This window comes from Mesoplodon densirostris, chromosome 1, assembly GCF_025265405.1.
Source record: "Mesoplodon densirostris isolate mMesDen1 chromosome 1, mMesDen1 primary haplotype, whole genome shotgun sequence".
Lineage (NCBI taxonomy): Eukaryota > Metazoa > Chordata > Mammalia > Artiodactyla > Ziphiidae > Mesoplodon > Mesoplodon densirostris.
The window spans coordinates 27,853,180-27,878,844 of record NC_082661.1 but is presented as its reverse complement, the minus strand read 5'-3'; the positions used below and the strand labels follow the sequence as shown (position 1 = coordinate 27,878,844).

The 25,665-nt window shown below is 48.0% G+C and overlaps 2 protein-coding genes and 1 pseudogene across 3 annotated transcripts in view; 2 read left to right on the top strand and 1 right to left on the bottom strand.

Moving 5' to 3' along the window:
• Positions 1 to 2,147, bottom strand: part of ARMH3 (armadillo like helical domain containing 3) — a 188,008-nt gene extending 185,861 nt beyond the window's left edge. Inside the window, exon 1 of one of the 2 annotated variants that reach the window (XM_060100473.1) lies at positions 2,130 to 2,147. The gene's annotated coding sequence lies outside the window, so the exon portion shown is untranslated. Of the gene's footprint in view, positions 1 to 1,849; positions 1,934 to 2,129 lie in introns of those variants that run through there. The other variant, XM_060100467.1, reaches the window with a different exon arrangement.
• On the top strand, positions 2,141 to 4,936 carry HPS6 (HPS6 biogenesis of lysosomal organelles complex 2 subunit 3). Its single transcript, XM_060100449.1, has one exon. The coding sequence runs from the start codon at positions 2,252 to 2,254 to the stop codon at positions 4,661 to 4,663; it is 2,412 nt and encodes an 803-aa protein (XP_059956432.1). The 5' UTR covers positions 2,141 to 2,251; the 3' UTR covers positions 4,664 to 4,936.
• Positions 4,937 to 12,022: 7,086 nt separating this feature from the next.
• Positions 12,023 to 12,472, top strand: LOC132494646 (large ribosomal subunit protein eL32-like; annotated as a pseudogene).
• Positions 12,473 to 25,665: the final 13,193 nt, after the last annotated feature.

Genomic DNA, 25,665 nt, shown 5'->3' with positions numbered 1-25,665 from the left:
ATATATGCATGCTTTTGTAACCAACAGAAATATGCACGTGTGTATCCATCAGAAATATGGCTAAAGGGACTTCCCTGGTGGCGCAGTGGTTAAGAATCCACCTGCCAATGCAGGGGACGTGGGTTCGAGCCCTGGTCTGGGAAGATCCCACATGCCATGGAGCAACTAAGCCCATGCACCACAACTACTAAGCCTGCACTCTAGAGCCCGCGAGCCACAACTACTGAAGCCCGTGCGCCTAGAGCCCGTGCTCCACAACAAGAGAAGTCACCACAATGAGAAGCCCGTGCACCACAATGAAGAGTAGCCCCTGCTCACCGCAACTAGAGAAGGCCCGTGCGCAGCAATGAAGACCCAATGCAGCCAAAAATAAATAAATAAACTTTAAAAAAAGAAAGAAATATGGCTAAAAATACTCAAAAAATATGTAGTGTTACACAATACTATAAATCAACAATACTTCAATTTTCTAAATGTAGTGTTTTTAAGTGAGGCTATAACAATGAAAGAAATCCCATGGCAACTAGGAACAGCTGAAGGAAGAGCAAATTTGGGGAGGAAGATGATGTTTAGGACATGTTGAGACTGAAATGTCTATGAGACATCCAGGCAGAAATATTTAGTAGACATTTGGATACCTTCATTGGAACTCAGCAGAGATCTCTGGGGTATAGATAAATATTTTGGAGCCATTGTCCTAGTGGTAATGGTTCAAGCCATGAGAAGGGAAGAAATGGCCTAGGAAGAGGGCTAAAAAAATATTAATAATATGGGGAGGAAAAAAGATAAAAGGGCCCAATATGGCATTTAAAACCAGCATTTAAAGGATGGTGGAGAAAGAGGAACCAATGGCAATAAAAGTTCTGAAGACAGCGCTATCTAAAAAAGAGGAGAATTAGAGGAGAAAGATGCTGTGGAAACTACAGGAGAGACTTTCACTAAGGAAGTTGTCAAATGTCTCAAAAGAGAAAAGGAAATTAAAATGCCTTGAAGACCTCAGGAAAATCTACTTCGGTAAGTATTGGTTTGAGAAATGAATGGAAGGAGAGAAAGTAGAGGCAACAAATGCTAGATCTTTGCAAGAAACTTGACTGTGAAATGAAAGGGAGAGAGAGTGATAGGAGTAAAGGTTTGGGGAGATGAGAACGAAAGAGTCACTTCCAAGACAGGACAGACTGGGGAGTATTTCTATGCTGAGAGCAAGAGGACAGAATGAGTATGATGAAACAGAAATGGATGCCGTTCTCAGGGAAGTTGCGTGGAAAGGGAGGGAGGGGCAAGCTAATGAAGGAGGGACTGGAGGAGGAGAGAGGAATACCACAGCACCTGAGAAGGCAATCTGGGGTGGAAAGGACTCCTGCATATCAATTTGTAGGTGCTAAAGAGATTACACACAGACTCAGTGCCATTAAAGTATGTGTTAATTTTGTTTTCTAGCAAAATGTTAGTTTGGGTGAACTGTTGATACAGTGGTTTGGTGCATTGACCCTGGACCCAGATTGCTTGTGGTTGAAATCCCACCTGTATCTCTACTGCTTAATAGCTGTGTGATCTTGGTCAATTTACTTTCTCTCTCTGTACTTCATTTTCCTTATCTTTAAAAGGCGGGGTGGGGTAGGGGAGTCACACAGTAAGGGCTATGGAAGTACTAGCTATTATTATTTTTTCCACTAGTTTGTCATCTCCATGAAGTTGAGGTTTTCTCTTTTGTTCAGGGTTGTCTACTCAGAGCCTGGCACTTAGTAGGTGCTCAATAAAAATTTCATGAATAAACTGTGATGAGAGAGCGAGGTGTGGAGGGAAGGGAAGCCTTGGTAGTTGGATGCTGGGCGGGCTGGAAGCCAGATACCTTATTCATACTCTGTGCCACTCCGCGGTTTCCTGGGGCCTGAAGCAGCGGGCCTACATCCCGTCTCTGAGAGCTTCCCCAGGACTCGCGAGGTCGGAGCGCTGAGACGATTGTGTGCTCCGCGGCTCCACCCCCGCGAGGCTCCTGCGGCCCCGCCCCTGGTGGGCGGTGTTGTGTCGGCAGGGCATATACCGGCTCCAGTCGCGAGCTAGCCGTGAGGGGCGGGGCGGGGCGGGGCGGGGCGGGGCGGGGCGGGGCCGACAGCCCGGTTTTGGCTCACCTCATCAACGAAGAGCGGAAGTCTCAACCCCAGTCTTGACCTCCCTTGGGAACCCGGCACCGAGAGCCGGGCCTCGCCCCACGGGGCGGCGGGCCTGGGCGTGCACCGACGCGGGCGGCACCATGAAGCGTGCGGGAACTCTGCGCCTGCTCTCGGACCTGAACAACTTCAGCGGCGCGGCCCGGCTCCGGGAGTTGTTGGCCGGGGACCCAGCCGTCCGAGTTCGCTGCAGCCCGGACGGCCGCCACCTGCTGCTGCTGCGACCTCCGGGGGCACCGGACCCGCAACTGCTGGTCGCGGTGCGTGGACCCGGCGCGGAACTGGAACGTGCCTGGCCGGCTGGCCAGCCCTCACCGCTAGACGCCTTCTTCCTACCGTGGCCGGCGCGACCGGCGCTAGTCCTAGTGTGGGAGAGTGGCCTAGCCGAGGTGTGGGGCACGGGGGTGGAGCCCGGCTGGCGGCTGCTGCAGAGCACCGAGCTGTGTCCTGGCGGTGGAGCCCGTGTGGTGGCCGTGGCGGCGCCCCGAGGCCGCCTGGTGTGGTGCGAGGAGCGTCAGGCTGGCGCTGAGGACCGCGAAGGGCCTCCCGCAGTGGCTTTCAGCCACTGTGTGTGCGTCCGGACCCTGGAGCCCAGCGGGGAGGCCGGCACCAACCTGGGCCGTACACACATCCTGCTGCACAGTTGCCCCCCTTTCGGGCTGCTGACCTCCCGCAAGGACCTCTTTCTGGTGCCCACTGCCACCACCTGGCCTGGCGTGGGCCACATTCTGCTCATCTGGAGCCCAAGCAAGGGCAAGGTGGTGGTGGCTGCCCCATGTCTTGGCCTCTCCCACAGTAAAAGCCTGAATCCTGGAGGAGGGGACCCATGGGACTTCAGGACCCTGCTCCGAGGCCTTCCTGGGCTGCTGTCCCCCAGGCAGCCATTAACTGTACACACCTGGGCCCCAACTCCCCAGGGCCTGCTGTGGCTTGACTTCAGGGGCACTGTGAGCCTGGTGCAGCCCCACGGTGGTACCCGGGCTGTGGGCACCCTTCAGGAGGCACCTGCCAGCCTGGCAGGGTCTGCAGCACTGGGCACATTTCATGGCACTCTGGCCTGTGTGCTGGGCTCCACATTGGAACTGCTGGACATGGGCAGTGGGCAGCTGCTAGAAAGGAAGGTCCTAAGTACAGACCGAGTACATCTGCTGGAACCCCCCGCCCCTGGCATGGAAAATGAGGAAGAGCTGGAGACCCGAGGGGGTCTTCGTTTGCTTTCAGCCGTGGGTCTGTTTCGAGTAGGCTGGGAAGCCCCACAAGGCCTTGCGCTGCCTTCAGCTGAAGATCTGGTGTTTGAGGAGGCCTGCGAGTACTACCAGCGGCGGAGCCTGCGGGGTGCCCGGCTCACCCCAGAGGAACTGAGACACAACAGCACATTCCGGGCACCTCAGGCCCTGGCTTCCATCCTCCAGGGCCACGTGTCCCCATCAACACTATTGACCACACTGAGGGCCGAGCTTCGGGATTACCGGGGCTTAGAGCAGCTTAAAGCCCAGCTGGTGGCTGGGGATGACGAGGAGGCTGGCTGGACTGAGCTGGCAGAGCACGAAGTGGCACGGCTGCTGAGGACTGAGTTGATGGGAGACCAGCTGGCCCAGCTCAACACCGTTTTCCAAGCCCTCCCTACAGCGGCCTGGGGTGCCATCCTCAGGGCCCTGCAGCTCCAGCCAGATGGGAATGGTAGGCTGAGGTCCCAAGCTCCCCCTGACGTGTGGAAGAAGGTACTGGGCGTTACAACAGGTGGAAAGGAACCACCCAGTGGGATACTGCCCCTCTTTGAACTCCTGTGCCGATGCCTCTGCCGGCTGGAGCCACGATGGCTGCCACCCTTTGTGGAGCTGGCACAGCAGCAGGGCGGGCCTGGCTGGGGGTCAGGGGGCCCAGGGCTGCCCCTCTATCGCCGAGCCCTGGAAGTACTAGGTGAGGAGGGGACTAGGCCTGAAGCACTGGAGCTAGACCTGCTCTTGGGCAGTGGGCGGCCCAAAGCTGTGCTCCAAGCTGTGGGGCAGCTGGTGCGAAAGGAAGAGTGGGAGCGGGCTCTAGAGGCTGGCTTGGCCCTCAGCCCCTCCAGCCCCCTGCTTCGAAGTGAGATCTTCAAACTGCTGTTGGCTGAATTTGCCCGGCACCGCCGGCTTGATGCTCACCTCCCCCTCCTTTGCCGCCTGTGCCCACCAGACCTAGCTCCAGCTGAGCTCCTGCTTCTGCTGCGGACACACCTCCCAGATGAGTTGGAGCCCCCCGCCCCATTCCCTGAGCCTGGGGCAGAGCCCCCTCTCACTGTGGGCTTGCTCAGAGCCCTGCTGGAGCAGACTGGGACTCAAGGACGACCCTCTGGCCCAGTTCTAAGCCGATATGAGGACATTCTATGGGACCCAGGCACTCCACCCCCTACCCCACCTCGGGGACCTATGACAGCCCTCCAGGCATCAGACCACCCAGGCCTGGAGGCATGGGCACCATCTGGACAGGGCCTCTGTGTGACTGACACAGGCTGAAAATTTTTTCTAGGACACAGTGATCAGGGAAAGGTGCCTAGGAGTTGGAGGGGGCCAGAGTGGGACCTGTGTGTGCAATACTCACAATACTCTTCTCTCTTCTGGAGCAATTTATATATATATATACATATATATATACATATATATATATATATGTATGTATAATAAATATGTTTGGTCTTTATCCTCAGGTTTCTCTCTTGGCATAAAGCTCCTAAAACACTTGGAATTTCCTGAGTGATAGAAATATCTTTGTTATAACGTATGGACACCAAGGGGGGGAATCTGGCAAGGGGGTAGGGGTGGGGGGGATGAATTCGGAGATTGGGATTGACACATAGACACTAATACGTATAAAATAGATAACTAATAACCTGCTGTATAAAATAAAATTATAAAAAAAAAAGAAAAACTCTACATTGCTATTAGTAGTAATGGTGCTAACCACAGGAGATTCTGGATTTTAAATTTCAAAGTGATAGCTTTAGATTTTATGAGAGTAATAAACAGGAATAGATCCAATGGTTAATTGATGTGCCTTGATTTAGACAAACCTAATAGATTAAAATCCAAGCATACATCAAAGATAAATTCAGGTCAAATAACTTACACTGCAAATAAATTTACAGTAGAAGCCATTTAAACAGCAAATCCTCACTACATTTAAAATATGATCTGATTCCTATTTTGGGAACATATTTATTAGATAAATTAAAGTGTCCATTATCATAAAAATGAACACAGATGCAGGGGGAGAGAAAAAGCTAAAAAAAATTACCAGAAAATTTCAGATTTGAACTGGAGATTTAGTTAATATTATATCCAAATATTTTTTAAGTTTTGAATTGTTACTTCCCAAAGGTCAAAGTTTTCAACAGAAAAAAGTTGCCTACAAGAAATATTAAAATAAATTAAATAGGGAAACTCTTTGAGGTGGTGGGACTTATTCCAGCCCCCTATGCTTTGTGTTGGAAAAATAAATAAAATTTAACAGTCAGTGAGCTTGCTGTATAAAAATAAAATAAAATAAAATTCAAAAAAAAAAAGAAATGTCTTTGTTATAACAAGCCCCTTTAGACCAAACCTGCATTCACACTAATGAGGTAACTTAAAGTGGGGACCCCTAGCATCTGGATGGGGCTGGTCACCAGAAAGACCCGAGTGATGAAAGGGTTGGAACTTTCAGCTCCATCCTCAACCTCCTGGGAGGGGAGTGGGGCTAGAGACTGAGCTCTACAAAAACTCCTGAACAGGGAAATTTGATGAGCTTCTGGCTTGGTGAACACATTAAGGTGCTGATGCACCCAGAGAGGGCATGGAAGCCCCATGCACACCCCTCACACCATGCCTTGCCCTATGCATCTCTTCCATCTGACTGTTGTATCCTTTAATAAACTGGTAAACATAAGTATTTCCCTGGGTTCTGTTAGCCATTCTAGCAAATTATCAAACCAATTTATAGCATGGGAACTCCCAATTTATAGCCAGCTGATCAGAAGTACCAGTGACTTGTGACTGGCATTTGAAGTGAGGGCAGTCTTGTGGGATTGAGCCCTTAACCTGTGGGATCTGTGCTAACTCCAGGTAGTTAGTGTCAGAATTGAGTTGACTTGTAGGACACCCAATTGATGTCCACAGAGAATTGATGGTTGGTGTTGGAAAACAGTCCAGAAATGCATACACGGTTGATGTGTTTTTCAATAGCTGAGGGCCTCATGGAGTTGGTTATAGAGGGAGTGGTTAAATCTGAATCTGTTGGCTAAAGTGACCACTTCCAATAATGAAAATAATTAACATTTATGAGCATTTGAAGTATGCCAGTCACTCTGTTAGTCTTTAAATAGTCCCTCTTTTAATGTTTCTAATAACCCCATCTGGAAAGTACAAATATTATCTCCATTTTACGGGTGAGGAAACAGAGATTTAGAAAGATTGCTTGACCAAGGTCAGTCAGCTAGAAAGTAGTAGCTCTAAGATTTGAACCACTTCACTGTACAGCCCAATAGCTGCTACCGGCTTGGGCTTGAAGCACTTCTCATTCCTGGCTCAATGCTAGCTTCTCTAGCCTGTTGTGAGGAGGGGGATCTGCAGAGGTACACACTTCCTTTCCCCAAGACTCTTCTGTTCCCTGTGCTGGCCCTGAGCCCATGCTTGTCTCCCCCAGGATTTCTGGAGCAGCCACTTGTTAAGGGGAAGATTTACCACAGACAGGAGAGCTACCTGCAGAGCCCTCTGGCTTAGTAACAAGAGTCACTGGAGGAGGGCTGCTTGGAGGCTGACTCCCAAAACTAAGAAAAAAGAGCGTCTCCAGAACATATTTCTGTTCATCTGAATTTAGTCAGCAGGACCACCTTTGAAGAGGCCTAGGCCCTCTGCCCACTTCTACCCAAGTGACCCCTCAGGCTGGTTCTGGGCTTAGGGTAGGACTCTTGATGCTGCTACTCAGCATCACCTTGGGGCCCCAGGTATCCCTTGTCCAAGGCTTGGGCCCAAGGTAAGGACTACCACTTAGCTTTGCCCTCAGCTAGGACCTGCAGCTTGGGTTCTGCTCAGCCTCATCCTGGACTTAAGGTGGCCGTTTAGGCTCATATGGGACTAAGGACAGTTCCTCAGTCTCGAGGAAGGGGGCAGCACCTCAGGCTTATACAGGGCTTGTGTTACTCCTCAGCCTTATGAAGGTCCTGAGGTAGCTTGTGTGTATAGCCAAGTCCTAGGATTGCTCCTCAGCCTCATGAAAGTCTAAGGATGGTAACTTGACCTCATCCAGAATTTGGATGGCTGTTGTCCTGGCCCTTAAGCCAGGTTGTCTACCAACATCAAGAGTCAAGCTACTGACCCTTAAGCTTCTGCTCCTCCCAGAGGCCCAGAACTAGGGACAGGTCATCCCTTGGCCTCTACCTCAGCCCTGGTTTGGGTGGGGTTCATCCTCCTCTTTAGTCTGGAGGCTGGGCCCATTATGGCCCCTCTGTGGGAAGCTGGGGATGGACAAAAGCAGGAATCTGTTTCCTGTTCATGATCCTGCTGAATCATGGTTGTTGTTTTTTGGGTTTTCTTTTTTGGCCACTCCACGTGGCTTGTGGGATCTTAGTTCCCTGACCAGGGATCAAACCCACGCCCCCTGCATTGGAAGCGCAGAGTCCCAATCACTGGACAGCTAGGGAAGTTCCTCATTGTTGTTTCTTCTCAGCCTGAGATTGGCTTGGGCCTCTTTCTGTGCTTGGAGGGAAAAGAATTGTACTCAGTGGGTCTCTGGGGGCATGGGCAAAAGAAGGGGGCCAGGTTTTTCCTTGGAATTGTTTGGCTCAAGGAATTTCCTCGGAGCCACCCACAAGTAGGGGAGCCACCCAGCCTGGCAGCTCTGAGGAGAGCAGGTGAGCTTAGATGGGAACTTTGACCTGCTGTTACAGACTTGGTACTTGATTGCTCTTGTCCTTGCTCATGCTCCAGCTCCAGTGAGGAGGGTGAAGTGACCCCCAACCATGTCTCAGGACTTTGGAGAACAGCTCGGGGATATAGATATCATTGTGTGACTGGGTTCTGGTGGAATGTGTGAGAGGACCATCAGAGAGCTGGCCCAGTGTGGTCTTCCTGAGTCAGAGGGCTCCAAATAGGTGAGTGGAGATCCCAAGTCTGAGGTCTTTGGTTGGCAGGGAGTATTCTAGGATCAGAAAGTAGAGAGGGTCCCTAGACAGGATGTTGGGACCTGGGGATATGGGAGATCTAGGAGCTCTGAGTTCCTTGATCTTGGGTGCCTGGGTAAAGGGGGAAGTTCTGGGGCTGAAGGTTTTGAGCAGTGGACAAGATCCCAGGTCCAAAGTCCCTGGGCAGGAGGTGGCAGGAAGGCCTGAGGTCCTTGGGTAGGTTCATTTCCACAGGTATGCCTCATCTTTGGAGCATACTACTCTCAAGTTCACTTGGCAGTAGTCTCTAGAAAGCTTGAAAGTGAAGCTAAGCAACACAAGACCAGAATGCAGTCTGGGCAAAGGAGAGGAAGCAAATCCTGAGGCTCCTCTACCTGCCTATATGGCCATGGAGCCCAATCCTCCTTTTTTCATCTCCCTACTGCCACCCATATTCCCTTCCCTTACCAGGAGATTCACTGTTTAGACACAGACCACAGTTTCCATGCCACCCAATGACTGGAACACAAGACTACAGCAACCCGGGACTTCCCTGATGGTGCAGTAGTTAAGAATCCTCCTGCCAATGCAGGGGACATGGGTTCGAGCCCTGGTCCAGGAAGATCCCACATGCCGCGGAGCAACTAAGCCCGCGAGCCATAACTACTGAGCCCGCGCGCCTAAAGCCTGTGCTCCGCAACGAGAGAAGCCACCGCAAAGAGAAGCCCGCACACCTCAAAGAAAAGTAGCCCCGGGCTTCCCTGGTGGCGCAGTGGTTGAGAGTCCGCCTGCCGATGCAGGGGACACGGGTTCGTGCCCCGGTCCGGGAAGATCCCACATGCCGCGGAGCGGCTGGGCCCGTGAGCCGTGGCCGCTGAGCCTGCGCGTCCAGAGCCTGTGCTCCGCGGCAGCAGGAGACGCCACAGCAGTGAGAGGCCCGCGTACCGCAAAAAAAAAAAAAAAAAAAAAAAAGTCGCCCCCACTCCCCGCAACTAGAGAAAGCCCGCATACAGCAACGAAGACCCAACACAGACAAAAATAATTAAAAAAAAAAAAAAAAAGACTACAGCAACCCAAGTCTTCTCCAACCCGCAAAGGCCAGAGATCAAAGCCCACCCCTTTCTCCTGTAGGAAATTGGTGGCCAGAGTGGGCTGTATCCAAACCACTCTGCTTTCCCCCCATACCCTGACCCAGCCATCAAGGGAACTTGTCCTAAGGAAGTGTTCCACACTGTACAAATGTACCAGAACTTGGTTCACACTTCCCCTTGGTGGTCAGGGAAAGAGAGGAAGTTGGAGAGTGGGGAGGGGGCAGCTCTAGACCCCCCAGCTCCAGAGGGAGCCCCCTCAGGCTGGAATGCCTGGCACCCTTACTGCCCTGGAAGAAAGGAAGAAAAATCCTCAGAGTGGCTCCCCAGGGCCCCACTCAATCTCTTCTTAGGCACAGGCGCCCCCTGGTGGTTACTGTTATCACCGCCAGCTCCACCATTACCCTTAAACAAGCACACACTTGCCCATTTCTTGACTAAGACTGAAGAAGCCTTTGAAGGTGGTAAATTAAGGTTCTTTGAGGGCAGGAGAGGAGGAGGTCAGGGTAGAACTCAGGGAGCAAATCAAGGGGAGGCAAAGTGACCCTGGTCTTGTACTAGGACAGTATCACCCAGAAGAAAGAGGGACCTGAGCTGCCAGGATGCTTCCTCTCCAGGGTTGGAACTCTGCCCTAGCTACCAGACTGATCTGGATAATTTGAGCCAACTGAGAAGGAAGTTGAGGGCACAGCAGAGATTTCTGGGGAGGCACAGTGAGGTCATATTTTACATGAATTTGAAATATAGGAATAAGATGCTGGGCTTTATTCAAAATCAATAGTCTCACTTTATGTACAAAATGTGAAATGAAGGTGAATCTTCCTAAATATAAAACTTTTTGAGAATCACAATTTCAAGGCTAATGGACTGTGTGAACTGTAAACTGCTTACACTATTACTGCATGCGTCCGCATTTCTGCCGGTAAACAAAAATTCAGGTGGGGAGGGAGGCTGAATCAGGCTGTGAGGTCAGGGCTGAGTGACCAGGGTCACTCACCAGTTGTAGGTAGAAGCCTTGGAGTGGTTTCTCCTCTAGTTCCCAGAGGGAGAGCCCGGGCCTGGCTCCAAAGGTCGCTACACAGGAGCAAGAACAAAGGTGAGGAAAGACAGAGGCAGAGAGATGAGTAAAAGGATGAGGTTGGACCAGGAGAAGAGAGAGGAGACAGACAGATGGGAACGGGAAGAGGGACCTGGGGGAGGCAGGGAAATGCTCTCACTCTGGAGAGCAGAGGACGCTCTCAGGTGTGATTGCTGGAGGTTGGAGGACAGAGAGGTCCCTTGGGGCCTCTCACCAGAATTATAGCCAGAACGTAGAGCCAGTGGGACAGCTCGTCTAGATTTGGTCTCCCAGAGCTTTCCATTATCTGAGAAATGAAGGAAAAAGGAAGGAGCTGTGAAGAGCTGAGGAAAGGGGAGTGGGGGGGTGGCCTGCACCAAGAATGAGGTCAGTCTACCTCATTTGGGCCTCGCTGAGCTGAAGGTTCTGGAGGGGCAGACTGTCCAGGTCTTTCATAGGTGTCAAGTCCTCAGGCTTTGGCAGCCACTCAGATTCCAGGGTGACATGCAGTCTTCTCAAGGTCTCTATTATTTTTGTTTTGTACCAGGGAGAAGTGGGCATTGTCCCACCCTAAGCCACCCCACACAGGCTCTAGGAGAAGCCTAGAGCCTCAGAACTGGGGGGCAGAGCCTCCCCAGCATAGAGCCTTCCCCAGCATAGAGCCCTTCCCACAGAGCCCTGATGCTGGACGTGGGAAGGCTACAGTGGGGGAAGGAAAGGGAAGGCTGATTGGAGGTATAGAGGCAGAGGGGACCCAAGCATAGCCAGGTCAGTGTCCTGGGCCAAGGCAGAGGGGACACTGACCTGGATATCACTGGAGAGTTATCCAGAGGGGAAACCAAGTGACTGCTCATCACTGACTAGATTGGTTCATTGTTCTCATAGCCCTTTGGGGATAGTGGAGGGTCAGTATGGGCAAGAGGTGATTCATGGGAAGCCTAGGAGAGGGAGGATGGACACATCAGTGACCCACTTCCTCCCTCCACCAACTGGTCAGGCCCTAGTGAGTTCCCCAGCGAGTAGGCCTCCCCTGTAAATGTTGGGGAAGAAAAGAACATAAGGTGGGCTTTATGGGGTATAAGGGAATGGCTGCTTCAAAAGAGAGGAATGGAATGGCTCCAGAGTAGAAAGTTTGGAAGTGGATGGCCAAGAGGGATCAAACCAGAGAAGAAGAGTCAGAAAAACAGAGTGGGGAACACTGGTTGGATTTCCTAAACCTTTGTAGTTTCTCCAATAAAAGATATAGTTTCTCCCTGTAGAAAGCAGCACCTTCCCAGCTGGTCCCAGATCTCACTACTGAGACCCTGAAGAGGTGTGTTTTTTGTTTTAATGACAAGCTTAACTGGACCTGGGAGTAGGCTCTTGATTCTGTGTCAATTGTGTTAGCCTTGTCCATCATCCCCTTAATTACATCAGTCAGACCCTTAACTCAAAGAGGGCTCCTTTGCTTGGCATGAGGGAAAGCCAGGAGGAGAATCTGTGGTTAACCCATTTCTTCCCCTATGAATAGTTTTTTGGAAGCAGAGTTCCAAGGGGTCATGTATGTGGGAACGGCTGAGAAGCCATCAAGAAAACAGAGGGAGTTCTTCTCCTCGGCACTGCCTTTGGAGGTGGCAGCCATCTCCTACTAGGCATCATGGCCACCCTCAGACCCCTCACAAAGCCCAAGATTATCAGAAAGAGGACCAAGAAGTTCATCTGGCACCGGTCAGACTGATATGTCAAAATTAAGCAGAACTGGCAGAAACCCAGAGGCATTGACAATAGAGTGCACAGGAGATTCAAGGGCCAGATCTTGATGCCCAACATAGGTTATGGGGACAACAAGAAAACAAGGCACATGCTGCCCAGCAGCTTTGGGAAGTTCCTGGTCCACAAGGTCAAGGAGCTTGAAGTGCTGCTGATGTGCAACAAATCTTACTATGATGAGATTGCTCACAACGTCTCCTCCAAGAACCACAAAGCCATTGTGGAAAGAGCAGCCCAGCTGGCCATCAGAGTCATCAATCCCAATGCCAGGCTGTGCAGTGAAGAAAATGAATAGACAGCTCATGCACACATTTTGTTTGTGTTAATAAGACCATAAAGCTCAGCCAAAAAAAAAAAAAAAAAAAAAGAGGGAGCAGTTGTCAGTCCGTCAAGTCTGCCCTGCCTCTCCCACCTCTGTGCCCAGCTTCAATTCCCCATCACCATCCTGTCAAGCTCTGGTCATCTCTTTTCATTCCTCACATCTCTCACATCCATCTCTCAAAGTAATGGATTCTGAGCTTATGTGTATTGACCACTCAGTGGACAAACCCACTGGCTTATGTGTATTGACCACTCAGTGGACAAACCCAGAGTCCATCAATACACTGAAATTCTTAAAAGGTTGAATTCAACAACTCTTCTGTATTATAAACTCTGTTGATATCCCAGTATCCTCCACCTGGGTATTCACATCTGGGTGGGGTGGTGGAAATGGAGTGGTAGTACAAAAGAAGGATCTGGAGCTGGGGGGTACCCACCCCGTATGTGCCACAATGTCTGTGCCCTCTTATCCACTCTTTCTGGAATACCATGGAGAGACTGTGGGTCCCCTACTGGTGTTCCAACTTTCTCTAACCCCAAATCCATGCAACTAATTCTAGGAAAGGGGGGATTAGGAGTTGGCCCTACTGGGACTTCTTTGGTGACTCTCCTAAAATATCATTCCATAAAGGGGCTATTCCTGCATGAGGCTGAGGAAACACAGAGGTGAGAAAAACCAACTGGGAGGTGCTCAAATGTAGCCATACAGAGGTAAAGGGGAACATGAATGGTTGTCCTGGTTGGTGTCTTCAGGCCAGATCTAAGAGGAGAGGCTGGCTGCCCTTTCATTCCATGGACCAGGGTTGGCAGAAGTTTCCCAGGTTTTTGAAATTTTCAAACCTTCCTCAGATTTCAGGCCCCTTTCCACATAGTGACCAACTGTAAAAGCTTTGAAAGGAAAAGGTACCATGCAATTGTCTTTAGGGAGATCTTAACGGGGGGGCAAAGAGGTGTGAGGAGAGCTGGTGCCCCACTCAGCATCCAGTCTAGAGGCGTGAGGATCCCCAGAGATTGAATGGGTAGGAAGCAGCCTGAGGCTCTTGCAGTTTGTAGGAAAAAGAAAGGAGGCATGAGGTAGTACCAGCTGCAAGGCTTCTACAGCTCCCAGTTCAGGAAGAGAATCCCCAGAGTGGGAAAGAAAAGAACCTAGCTGAATGGCTAGGTCCTGGCAAGTAAGGAAGAAACAGGGCTCAGGGAGCTAGCTTGGTTTGGCAAAAAGACCCTTATGGGAGCTTAACCCTGATGCCTTCTCCAGCATATTAAGACCACCCTTGGGAACAGTCCTACTTTGTTGATGATCATATAGGGGTTCATTTTCAAAAAAGTATTTAACACTGATATCAGCACATTAACATCTGGGAGCTGGAGAAAGAAAAAGGGGGAGGGCAAAGACTAAGGTCATGTGCCTGGCTTGCCTCACTGGCCTCGTGGAGGCGGAAACTTCCCCTCGGTCCCTTTCCAAATCCTCACACGATAGACACAACACCCTCCCATTGTTCTATAGAGAACAGTGGTCTGGATTCTGCCAATGCTGACCCTTCCCTGCCACCAACATTTGTGTGCCTGTCTCAATTTAAAGGCTCTTGGGGACTAGGCTGGGAATCAAATTCTCCATCATAAAGGGGCTTCTTTGGGAGTTCACTGGCGGTCCAGTGGTTAGGACTCTGTGCTTTCACTGCTGAGGGTGCAGGTTCGATCCCTGGTCAGTGGCCAAAAAAAAAAAAAGAGGGGCTTCTTTAAGTAGGGACAGATTTCTCCTCTCAGAGTCAATGACTCCCCAAGAGTGGGCTTAGGTTTCCTCCATCCAATTGGAGGCACATGTAGTGGGTTGAATCATGGCCCCCAAATGATATGTCCACCCAGAACCTCAGAATATGACCTGATTTTGAATCAGCATCCTTGAAGAGTTAATTAAGGTAAGGATCTCAAAAAGAGGTCATCCTGGATTAGGGTGGGTCCTAAATCCAAGAATGAGTATCCTTATAAGACAGAAAAGGAGACAACACAGAGACACAGAAGGAGAAGGTCATGTGAAGACAGAGCAGAGATTGGAGTGATGGGTCTACAAGCCAAGGAATGCCAAGGATTGCTGCCAGCGCCCAGAAGCTAGGAAAGAGGCATGGGATGGATTCTCCTCAGAGCCTCCAGAACAAACCAGCCTTGTGGGCACCTTAGTTTTGAACTTCTGACCTCCAGAACTGTGAGAGAATAAATTTCTGCTGTTTAAAGCCATCAAGTTTGTGATAATTTGTTACTGCAGCCCTAGAAAGCTAATACACACCCCAAAATGAGGTTGGGTCTCCCTCATCAGGTCTCCCTAAGGACGGGGTATATATCTTGGGTGGAGGCTATCTTTCCTGGGTCAAACTCAGGATAGCAGTAAAGAGCTGAAGGTCTCGGGAGGGCCCCTCACCAAGCTAAGGCTGAGGTTGAGCCTTAGGCCATGAACTTACACTTGCTGGTAGAGCTCCCTGCACTTGCCCAGGGTGCTATAAGGCTGCTGCCAGGGTCTGGAGCTCTGACCCCTCTTCCTAGAGAGTTGAGAGGCAAGGTCCCCATTGCTTGGCAATACCTTCTTCAGCGCTGCTTTGGTTGCTAGGAGAGGAGCCAAGAACAACAAACAGGACCCAGGCTCTGGTGTTGATAGTGGGAAGAGGACCTGGCTTTGACCTCAGCCTGGGGAGAAACTGCTCTGCCAGGCCACGCTGGGGCTACAATCCTGGGGACTCCTTGGATAACTTCGACCCCTCCCCAACACACACACACACACACACACACACACTGCAAGAGCATTTCACACCTCAAATTACCTCCCTGGACTTCCCTGGTGGCGCAGTGGTTAAGAATACGCCTGCCAATGCAGGGGACACAGGTTCGATCCCTGGTCCGGGAAGATCCCACATGCCGCGGAGCAACTAAGCCGTTGCACCACAACTACTGAGCCTGTGCTCTAGAGCCTGAGAGCCAGAACTACTGGGCCCATACGCCGCAACTACTGAAGCCCGCGTGCCTAGAGCCCGTTCTCCGCAACAAGAGAAGCCACCTCAATGAGAGGCCCACGCACCACAACGAAGAGTAGCCCTTGCTCGCCGCAACTAGAGAAAGCCCGCGTGCAGCCAAAACTTAAAGAAAAAAAAGTAACTCCCTGTCACCTACTTCATCTGATCCTCCTACCCTCTGAAGCCCACAGAGCAGCAGTTATGATGCCCATATTACAGAGAAAACTAAGCTGCAAACAGGCAAGCTGGATCCTTGGCTAGCAGGTGAGAGAGGTGGGACTAGAAAGGAGACAGGCCTACAGGCTTTAGGCCAGCACCCTTCCCCTTCCCGTGTGGACCTGGGGAACCCCTCTCAGCTCAAGGATAGGACTCCCAGGCATGAGTGGACTACCCCAGCAGCGGGAGTTTAACTTAGTACTTAGGAAAGACAGGCATATGAACAAAGGACCAAGAACACTGAAACTTATAAAGCAAAGGAGGTACATGTAAAAATAAAACATCCTTCTATTTTAATTAGCCCCAACTCTTCAAGAGGGCCTGCCTGCCCATCGATCTGGGGCATTCCTCCCAAGTGTTAGAAGGGTACCTGGAGACACACTGGATAAGAACTCACAAGGATTTAATCCTGCCTTTACCACCTATTGTCTGTGTAACCTTGAATAACTTTCTTAACCTCTTTGAGCCTCAATTTCCTCAGCCATAAAAGAGGAAAAGGAATAGTATCTACATCATAGAACAGTTTTGAGGATTAACAGAGAGAATGACTGTGGAAGAACTTACTTGTATATTCTATACATGTCATTTGGAGGGCACTAGTAGTTAGGAACCTTAGGAATTTCTTAAGATCAGTTTCTCTAACTCTGTTTTCCACAGGAGGAAACTGAGGATCAGAGGATAAATGACGGAGAAAGGGTCACAAAGTAAGTACAACAGAATTATATCATACAAAGAGATTAGATTTTAAAGTAAACACGTAGGTCAAGAATTGAATCATATAGTCAAAACATGATAACTCCTTAAATCATCCATAAAATAAGGTAGAGCTGACCTCTCAATAAGTCCAGCTCAGCCAGTTGGGAACCAATTGTTGTTTCAGTGGTTGAGCACCAGATTTGGCAGCTGGCTTGCTTTTAGGGTCCATGTTGCATGAAAAATGCTTGAATCATTGAACTCACACTTAGTGTAACTGAGATGCCGTCTCCCTTCTCACCCTGCCAGTTGTTTAAAATGGAGTTGCTCTTTGCTGAGTGCAGACGGCTGTACCGGGTCCTAAGTTAAACGTGTCTATGGTGAGGCTCCATAGAGGTGGAAGCAAGATTCAAGCCTAATAGTTGTGCCTTCCTCCCAAGCATTTGTTCATCCGCCTAGGAGGTCTTGACTGCTGTCACTGTGGGCCTGCTTCTACCTGAGCCTGGGCTGGGCTGCCCGCCCACAGAGCACCCCCCAACCCATCCCTCTCACTCTCAATCTGCTCAGAAAAGGATTCCAGCATGGGCTTTTGATGCTGTGATATTGTGATTTATAATAAGAAATATGTAGTTAGTCTTCATCTCCATTTCTGGCACAGAGCTCCTAAAACCCTTGGAGCTTCATAATTGATAAATGTGTCTTGAGAAACATGTCTTGATATTCATAACAAATAAACCCGTTCAACTACACCAGAGTTTATGTTAATGAAGTGACTTTTGGAAAGTACCTAAGGTTGGGGCTGGTTGCCAGGGGAACCAACCTAGTGATCAGAGGGCTGGAACTTTCTGTTCTACCACCTGACCTCCAGGGAAGGGAGAGGGACTGAAGGTTGAATCCATCACCAATAGTCAATGATTTAATCAATCATGTCTATGCAATGAGGTCTCCATAAAACCCCAAAGGACTGGATTCAGAGAGCTTCCAGGTTGGTGAACCAGAATGAATCCACAGGGCAGAAGGTGGTGTACTCCAAACTCCCCAGGGAGAGAAGTTCCTGCGTTCAGGACCCTCCTGGACCTCTACCTATGTATCTCTTCACCTGGCTGTTCATTCATATCCTTTAAATACCCTTTGTAATAAACTGGTAATCTAGTAAGTAAACTGGTTTCCTAAGTTCCCTGAGCTGCTCTAGCAAATTAATCAAACCAGAGAGGGGTGGCATGGGAACGACCAATTAATTAGCCAGTAGGTCAGAAGCACAGGTAACAACCTGGACTTACGATTGGCATCTGAAGTAGGGGGCAGTCTTGTGGGACCAAGCCCTTAACCCATAGGATCTGATGCTATTCTCCAGGTAGATAGTGTCAGAATTGAGTTGAATTGTAGGACACCCAGCTGGTACTGGAGAATTGCTTGGTGGTGTTGAAAAAAACATAATGGAGATACCCACGGAGGGCAATCCACATGTTGATCCCCAGCAAGGGCCTGAAATCCTGGGAAGACAGGATGATAATGAGCCACCAGAGTTCCCAGTCCCTCCTAGTCCCACTGCAGGCTGCTTCCACCTCACCCAGCAGGTTGGACTGGATTTTTCTGATGGTCTCCTATCCATAGATAGTGTTTACATCCATGTCCTGGGAGGTAGAGGGAGCAGGGTCAGGATACTAGGAGTAAGTTAAAATTTGAGGGGAAGGGGGTTTCCTGCCCAGAAATCCTAGGGAGAAGGGACAGAGAAATGAGATTGGGTGGACTGATGTCTCACATCTGTGACTGTGAGGCCTGGAATCTGACACTCCCATGGGTGTGGCTCAGGCTCTCTGGGAGGCTGGGATTCTGGAGTGGGGGTAGGATCTGAGTCCAGGACTCAGAGAGAAATTCCCAGGGGTGGAGGGAGGATTAAGTCCCCTCTGTGCCTGAAGGATGAACTTAAGGAAAGAGTGAAGGTTGTACATGTTATTTCCAACGGAGTGGCTGCTGTAGGAAATGGCCTCATACAGCTGCTTATTGCTTATGAAGCTGCAGATGTTCCAGCTCCTGGGGAGATAAGGCAGGAGGGAGAGTGGGAAAGAACTCAAGAACAGGTCAGAATGTGTAGAAAGGTTGAGAGTCAGTAGAGGACAGGTGGGGGTGTAGAAATTAGGAGAAGATGGATGGAGGTGAGGGGTCAGGGAGGAGAGAGAAAAATGGAAGAGGGGTCAGAAGCAGATGAGAGGGTACAGGCAGGGGTTGGGTTTGGGGAGTTCTGGGTAATGAAAGGGGATGGTTCTTGGAGAGATAGGGCCCAGTAAGTCAGAGTGGGGAGCAAGTTGCATAAGGTGGGGAGGGGTTACAGGTTAGGATAGGATCTTCCTGAGGAGACCAGAGGTGGCTCCTGGCCTGAGTGACTAGCTTTCAGACATGAGGGGGTGGGCACTGGGTAGGGGAAGGGCAACAAACAAGAGGAGCGTGGTCACACCCAGCGGGAAGCAGGCAGATAGGTGGTGCTGAGAACTGGAGTGATAAAATGAATAACCCCTGCAGAACTCACACAGGCAGCCTTACAGGCTGAAGCCAGACAGAAAGAGCACCAGACCGAAGATGAAGGGAAGCATCAGGTACAGTTATGCAGCCAGCCTCATATTTCAAGACCTGGGAGGGGGCCTGGAGGGAATGTGGTCTTAGGCTTCAGCCAGACATCCAGGAAGCTACTCACATGTCTTACCTCCCACGTGTGCAGGGCAGGGAGGGGTGGTGGCAGGGTGGCCTCTGGAGGACAAACTTGCACATGGAGCTCGCCTTATCTTCCTGAAGATGTCCCACTGGCTGTCCTTGTTTTTTAGAGACCAAGAGACCTTGCTCTCACAAGTCTAGGTCTAAGTGGGAGTAGAGGCAGAGTGGTGAGACAGAAGGGACCCAATTAGCCAGCACCTCCTGGACAAAGGGAGACAGCCTCTCGCATGTCCCTCCTTATACTATCCAGAAAGCATCATGATATACTGATATGGGACAGGAGGGCTCCAGTGGGGTACTCCAGAGCCTCTCTGCTTTGCTGCTAGACTGGCCTACTTAATTTGCAGTTTCCTAGCTCTTAACCCTCCCGTTCCTCCAAACTGGTCCTCCCAATCCTCCAAACCAGTCCTCCCAATCCTCCAAACCAGTCCTCCCACACATCCTACTTCACAGTCCCGGCCACTCCCACCCTGGTGGGCTTTGAAGCATCTCCTGGGGTGACCTCCTGGCAGTGAGCAGGCTGGGAAAGGGGAGACGGAAGGACTGTTTCTGGTCTAACAGGTGGCTGGGGAGTGAGACGTCTTAGCCGCCCCCCCCCCAACCGCCAACCTCCCAGGGCCTCTTGGCATATCACAATAGCTACTCTTTACTGAAAGCTTACTCTGTGCCAGGGATTCTCTAAACTCTCTGTATCATTTCATCCTCCTAACAGTCCTCTAAGACAGGTGCTATTATTATCCCCATTTTAGAGATGAGGAAACAAGCTCAAGGAGATTAAATAACTTGTTCAGTGTTACCCACCTATAAGTGGTTGGGCCAGGATTCAAAAAAGGGGTGTCTCTAGCAAGAGCCCGTGCTCTGGACCACTGTGCGGTGATTACTTCAGGGGTCCCTATTTTAGTTCATGGCACCAGTGTCCTCCCAGTTCCTCCAAACCTTAACATTGCCTTCCATCCTTCCCACCTACTCACTCCCCATATTCAATAAACTGCCAAATTGTATCTATACTCCTGCTTCTCTCCCCAGTCCCACCACAAACACCCTAATTCAGGTCTTTATTACCTCCCACCAGGATTTTGTCTCTCTTATGGTTAGTATTGGTTGTTATAAAGGTAGTGTAAGTACATTAAAGGAAGTTTGAAAAATGGCAAAGAGAAGAAAAATCCACCCAGAATCCAATCATCTTATTCCCACCATTGTACTTTCTTCCCATGTATTGATACTTTTTCCCCAGGCATAGACCCTTTACATAATTGCAGACATTTTGTATGATAATTTATCATCCTACTTTTTCAGTTAACATTGATCGTAAGTGTATTTTTCACATTCTTTCAACCTCTTGGTAAATATCATTTTGATGGCTGTATAGCATTCCATTCTTAGAATGTCCCATAGTCAACCAAGCCATTCTCCTATCCATCACTTTCAGGAGTTTCCAAATTTTCTATATTATAAGTAATGCTGTGATTCTCAGAAATGAAATTAGTGGGTCAAATATTGTGCACATTAATACAAGTTGCTTTCCTGAGAGATTAGTTTACTTAAAGTGTATGAGATTCTAGTCTTTTCACATCCTTTTCAGCATTGAGTAGGATCATTGAAAATTTTTGCCTCTTTAGTATGATTTTATTTACATAATTCAAAAACCAGGCAAAATCAATCATGGTGTTAAAAATTAGGACTGTGCTTACCCTTGCAGGGGAAAAATGATTGTGAAGGGTCATGAGGAAGACTTCAGGGTGCCGGTAATGTTCTACTTCTTGATCTCAGTGCTGGTTCAGTTTGTGTGTTCAGTTGGAGAAAAGTTGTCAAGTTGTATTTTTATGATATGTGTACTTTTCTGTATGTTACACTTCAAAGCATAGTTTACCAAGCGCACCAAAAGCATAAGCAACAAAAGAAAAAATAGATAATTTGGACTTCATCAAAGTTTAAAACTTTTGTGCTTCAAAAGACACTCTCATAAAAGCAAAAAGACAACCCACAGAATGGGAGAAAACATTTGCAAACCATACATCTGATAAAAGACTTGCATCTACAATGTATAAATAACTCTTAAAACACAAAAAATATGAAAAAGAAAAAATATATAATTGAATCACTTTGCTGTACACTTGAAGCACAACATTGTATATTAACTATACCTCAAAAAAAAAAAACAATAAAAAGACAATTAAAAAATGGGCAAAGGATCTAAAGAGACATTTTTCCAAAGAAGGTATACAAATGGCTAATAAAAGATGCTCAGTAGGGACTTCCCTGGTGGCACAGTGGTTAAGAATCCACCTGCCAATGTAGGGGACATGGGTTCAAGCTCTGGTCCAGGAAGATCCCACATGCCGTGGAGCAGCTAAGTCCGTGTGCCACAACTACTGAGCCTGCACTCTAGAGCCTGTGAGCCACAACTACTGAGCCTGCATGCCTAGAGCCCATGCTCCACAACAAGAGAAGCCACCACAATGAGAAGCCCGTGCGCCGCAACGAAGAGTAGCTCCTGATCGCCGCAACTAGAGAAAGCCCTCGCACAGCAATGAAGACCCAATGCAGCCAAAAATAAAAATTAATTAATTAAAAGAAAAAAGATGCTCAATGTCATTAGTCATCAGGGAAATGTATATCAAAACCATGATGAGATACTACTTTGCACACTCCAAGATCGCTATGATAAAAAAAACCCAGATGGGGCTTCCCTGGTGGTGCAGTGGTTGAGAGTCTACCTGCCAATGCAGTGGGTTCGTGCCCTGGTCTGGGAAGATCCCACATGCCGCGGAGCAGCTAGCCCCGTGAGCCACAATTACTGAGCCTGCGCGTCTGGAGCCTGTGCTCCGCAACAAGAGAGGCCGCGATAATGAGAGGCCCGAGCACCGCGATGAGGAGTGGCCCCCACTTGCCGCAACTAGAGAAAGCCCTCTCACAGAAGCGAAGACCCAACACAGCCATAAATAAATAAAAAAAAAAAAAAAAAAAAAAAACCCAGATGATAACAAGTGTTGGGGAGGATATAGAGAAATTAGAACTTTCATATATTGCTCATGGGACTGTAAAGTGGTGCAGTCACTTTGGAAAAACAGTCTGGCAGTTGCTCAAAAGGTTAAACATAGAGTTACCATATGACCCAGCAATTCCACTTGTAAGATTTTAAATACCATAGAAGAAATCAGAAAGGAAAGAGTGAATAATAAAAAAAGAAAAAAAATGAAGAGTGATCAAGTTTACTACATATAGACTAAATTTATAACTTTGGTATATGTGTGTGTAAATAAAAAGGTAGATCCTGACTCCCTACCCCCTACACCCGCCAAAAAAAAAAGCAGGTGTGCTGGGAAATACATTTGCGCAAATATGATGAATTACAATCTTTTTGTACAATTAAGGTATATACCCAAGAGAAATCAAAATATGTATCTAATCAAATATGTGTACCCAAATGTTCATAGCAGCATTATTCATAGCAGACAGAAAGTAGAAACAACCCAAATGTCCCTCAACTGATGAATGGCTAAATAAGATGTAGTATATTCATACAATGGAAAATTATACTTGGCAATAAAAAGAAATGAAATACTGATACATGGGGCGACACGGATGAAACTTGAAAATATGCTGCTAAGTGACAGAAGCTAGGCACAAAAGACCATATATTGTATGAATCCATTTATATGACATGTCTAGAATAGGCAAATTAATAAAGATATAAAGTAGTGGTGCAGTGGTTAAAACTCTGCACTCCCAATGCAGTGAGCAGGGGTTTGATCCCCGGTCAGGGAACTAGATCCCACATGCATGCCGCAACTAAGAGTTCGCATGCCACAACTAAGAAGCCTGCAAGCCTCAACTAAGACCCGGCACAAACAAACAAATAAATAAACATTAAAAAATAAAAAGACATAAAGTAGATTAGTAGTTGCCTGGGGCTGGGATAGTGGGGGAAAATGCTGCATGACTGCTGTTGGGTATGGGTTTTCTTTTCGAAGTGATGAAAATGTTTTAAAATAGGTTTTGGAGATGTTTGCACAACACTTAAGAATATACTAAAAGCCATTGAACTGTACACTTTAAATGGGTGAATTGTATGGTGTGTAAATTATATCTCAATAAAGCTGTTACATATTTTTTTAATTTACTAAAAGAAATCTTTGTTTAATAGACAAAAAAGAGCTATATTATTATTTTAAAATTTATTTTATTTTATTTTTGGCTGCATTGGGTCTTTGTTGCTGTGCGGGCTTTCTCTAGTTGTGGTGAGCGGGGGCTACTCTTTGTTGAGGTGCTTAGGCTTCTCATTGTGGTGGCTGCTCTTGTTACGGAGCACAGGCTCTAGATGCACAGGCTTCAGTAGTTGTGGCTCGTGGGTTCTAGAGTGCAGGCTCAGTAGTTGTGGCACATGGGCTTGTGGTATCTTCCCGGACCAGGGCTCAAACCTGTATCCCCTGCATTGGCAGGCGGATTCTTAACCACTGTGCCACCAGGGAAGCCCAAGAGCCATATTATTTAAATATACATTCAATTACTATATTTTTATGTGTTTTAGTCTTAGTGCTTCCTCCTCTGAAATTGTCCTTTACCCTTTTACCTAGTGAGGAGACTCTTTATTAAACTTATTTTGCATTAATTAATTGTACAGAAAGATTGTAACTCATCATATTTGTTGCAACTATATTTCCCAGCACGCCTGCTTTTTTTTTTGGCCGGTGTAAAGGGTAGAGTCAGGATCTACTTTTTTATTTACACACACATATACCAAAGTTATAAATTCAGTCTATATGTAGCAAAATTGATCACTCTTTTCGTTTTTTTTTTCTTTTTTTATTATTCACTCTTTTCCTTTCTGATTTCTTCTATGGTATTTAAAATCTTAAAAGTTTATCCTTTCCATACATACTTCTGGAAAGGTGATGAACAGTATTTCATTTTATTTTCATCTAATTTTATTTGCTTACATTTAATTCTTTAATCTTATACAATTTATTTTATGATAAGATAGGAACTTTTTGTTTTGGTTTTTTAAGTTGCTAGTAGCATGGGCTTCTCGGCCCCGTACTTGGTCCCCCTTCTCTAGTTCTATACACCATGCTAAACCAATCTTACTTTAAAAAAAAGTATCTAACTAGGTCACTTCTCTGTTCAAAAACAGTTGGTGGCTTCCCACTCCCTATAAAATTAAGTCTAAACTAATCAGCTTGGGAATTTCCTGGCCGTCTAGTGGTTACGACTCCAAGCTTTCACTGCAGAGGGCCTGGGTTTGATCCCTGGTCTGGGAACTAAGATCCCACAAGCCGCACAGTGCGGCCCCCCAAAATAAAATAAACAAACTTCTCAGCTTGTCATTCAAAACTCTCTACAATCTAGAAAGACTATGGAGGGCAGTTTTGCTGATTCCTTCTCTCCTATCCAGCAAAGTACCCACCATTCCTTCCCTTGACCATCCCATTTCAGTACCTTTCCTAAAGCTATCCCTCTACTTAGAATGTCTGTCGATCCTTGACAAAATTACCTGTCACAGGTCTACCTCCATTCCACAATCACAACCAATTTCACCTTCAGCAAGAAGTGTTCCCAGATCACTTTGGTCAAAATGAATTTCTCTCCCTGTAAGTCTAAAGCACTTTGCAGGTTTCTAATCCTGCTCGCTGATGTGTGCTTTTACTCAACGTGTGGCTATGTCTGACTTTCCCGTTTGGGGAGTTTCAGGAGGGCAGGGACCAGGTCTTAACCATGACCACCTTAGACCCTGCAGCGACAGTCCATTACATTTGGATGAAATTCAAAATCCTTGCTATCTTTGTGATCTTAGGCAAGTTGCTTGGCCTCTGTGGCACTTAGTTTCCTCATATTAATGGGAGATAATAACAGTACCCACAACACAGAGCTGTGCTCAGCTTTCGATGAGATAATAATTGATATAAAGCATTTCTCACAATACCTGGTGCAGAATGAATGTTAACTGCTATTGTCATCATCGTTATTGACACCATGGCATTGTCCCATCTGGCCTCAGCCTCTCTCTTGCCACCACTTTCCCTTGCTCACCAGGCCCAGAACCCACTGGTGTTCTATTCTTCCAACCCACTAAGCACTTCCCAGCATCAGGACCTGTTTCCTCCCCATGAAATCCCCCTCTGGTCGAGTCCTCCTAATCCTTCAAGTCTCAGCTGATACATCACTCCCTTAGAGAGGCCTTCTTTAACACACCAGTTTAAATTAGGTCTCTCTCTGGGATTTCCCTGGCAGTCCAGTGGTTAAGACTCTGCGCTTCCATTGCAGGGGGCATGGGTTTGATCCCTGGTTGGGGAACCAAGATCCCCGCATGCTGTGTGGCACAGCCAAAAAAAAAAAAAAAAAAGGTCTCTATTATATATCTAACCTGCACTATTCAGTTATATATAAATTGTAATTGCATATATATGTAACTGTTTGTTTAATATCTATTTCCCCACCCAACTCTGTAAGTCATGTTTTCTTATCTACTGTTCCATCTCCAGTTCCTGGCATGTTGTAGATGCTCACTAAATGTAGCTTGACTGGCTGAATGAATGAATAGACAGAGTAC

What these genes read in the sequence shown, in the direction of transcription:
- HPS6 (XM_060100449.1), top strand. Translation starts at nt 2,252, where the DNA reads ATGAAGCGTGCGGGAACTCTGCGCCTGCTCTCGGACCTGAACAACTTC.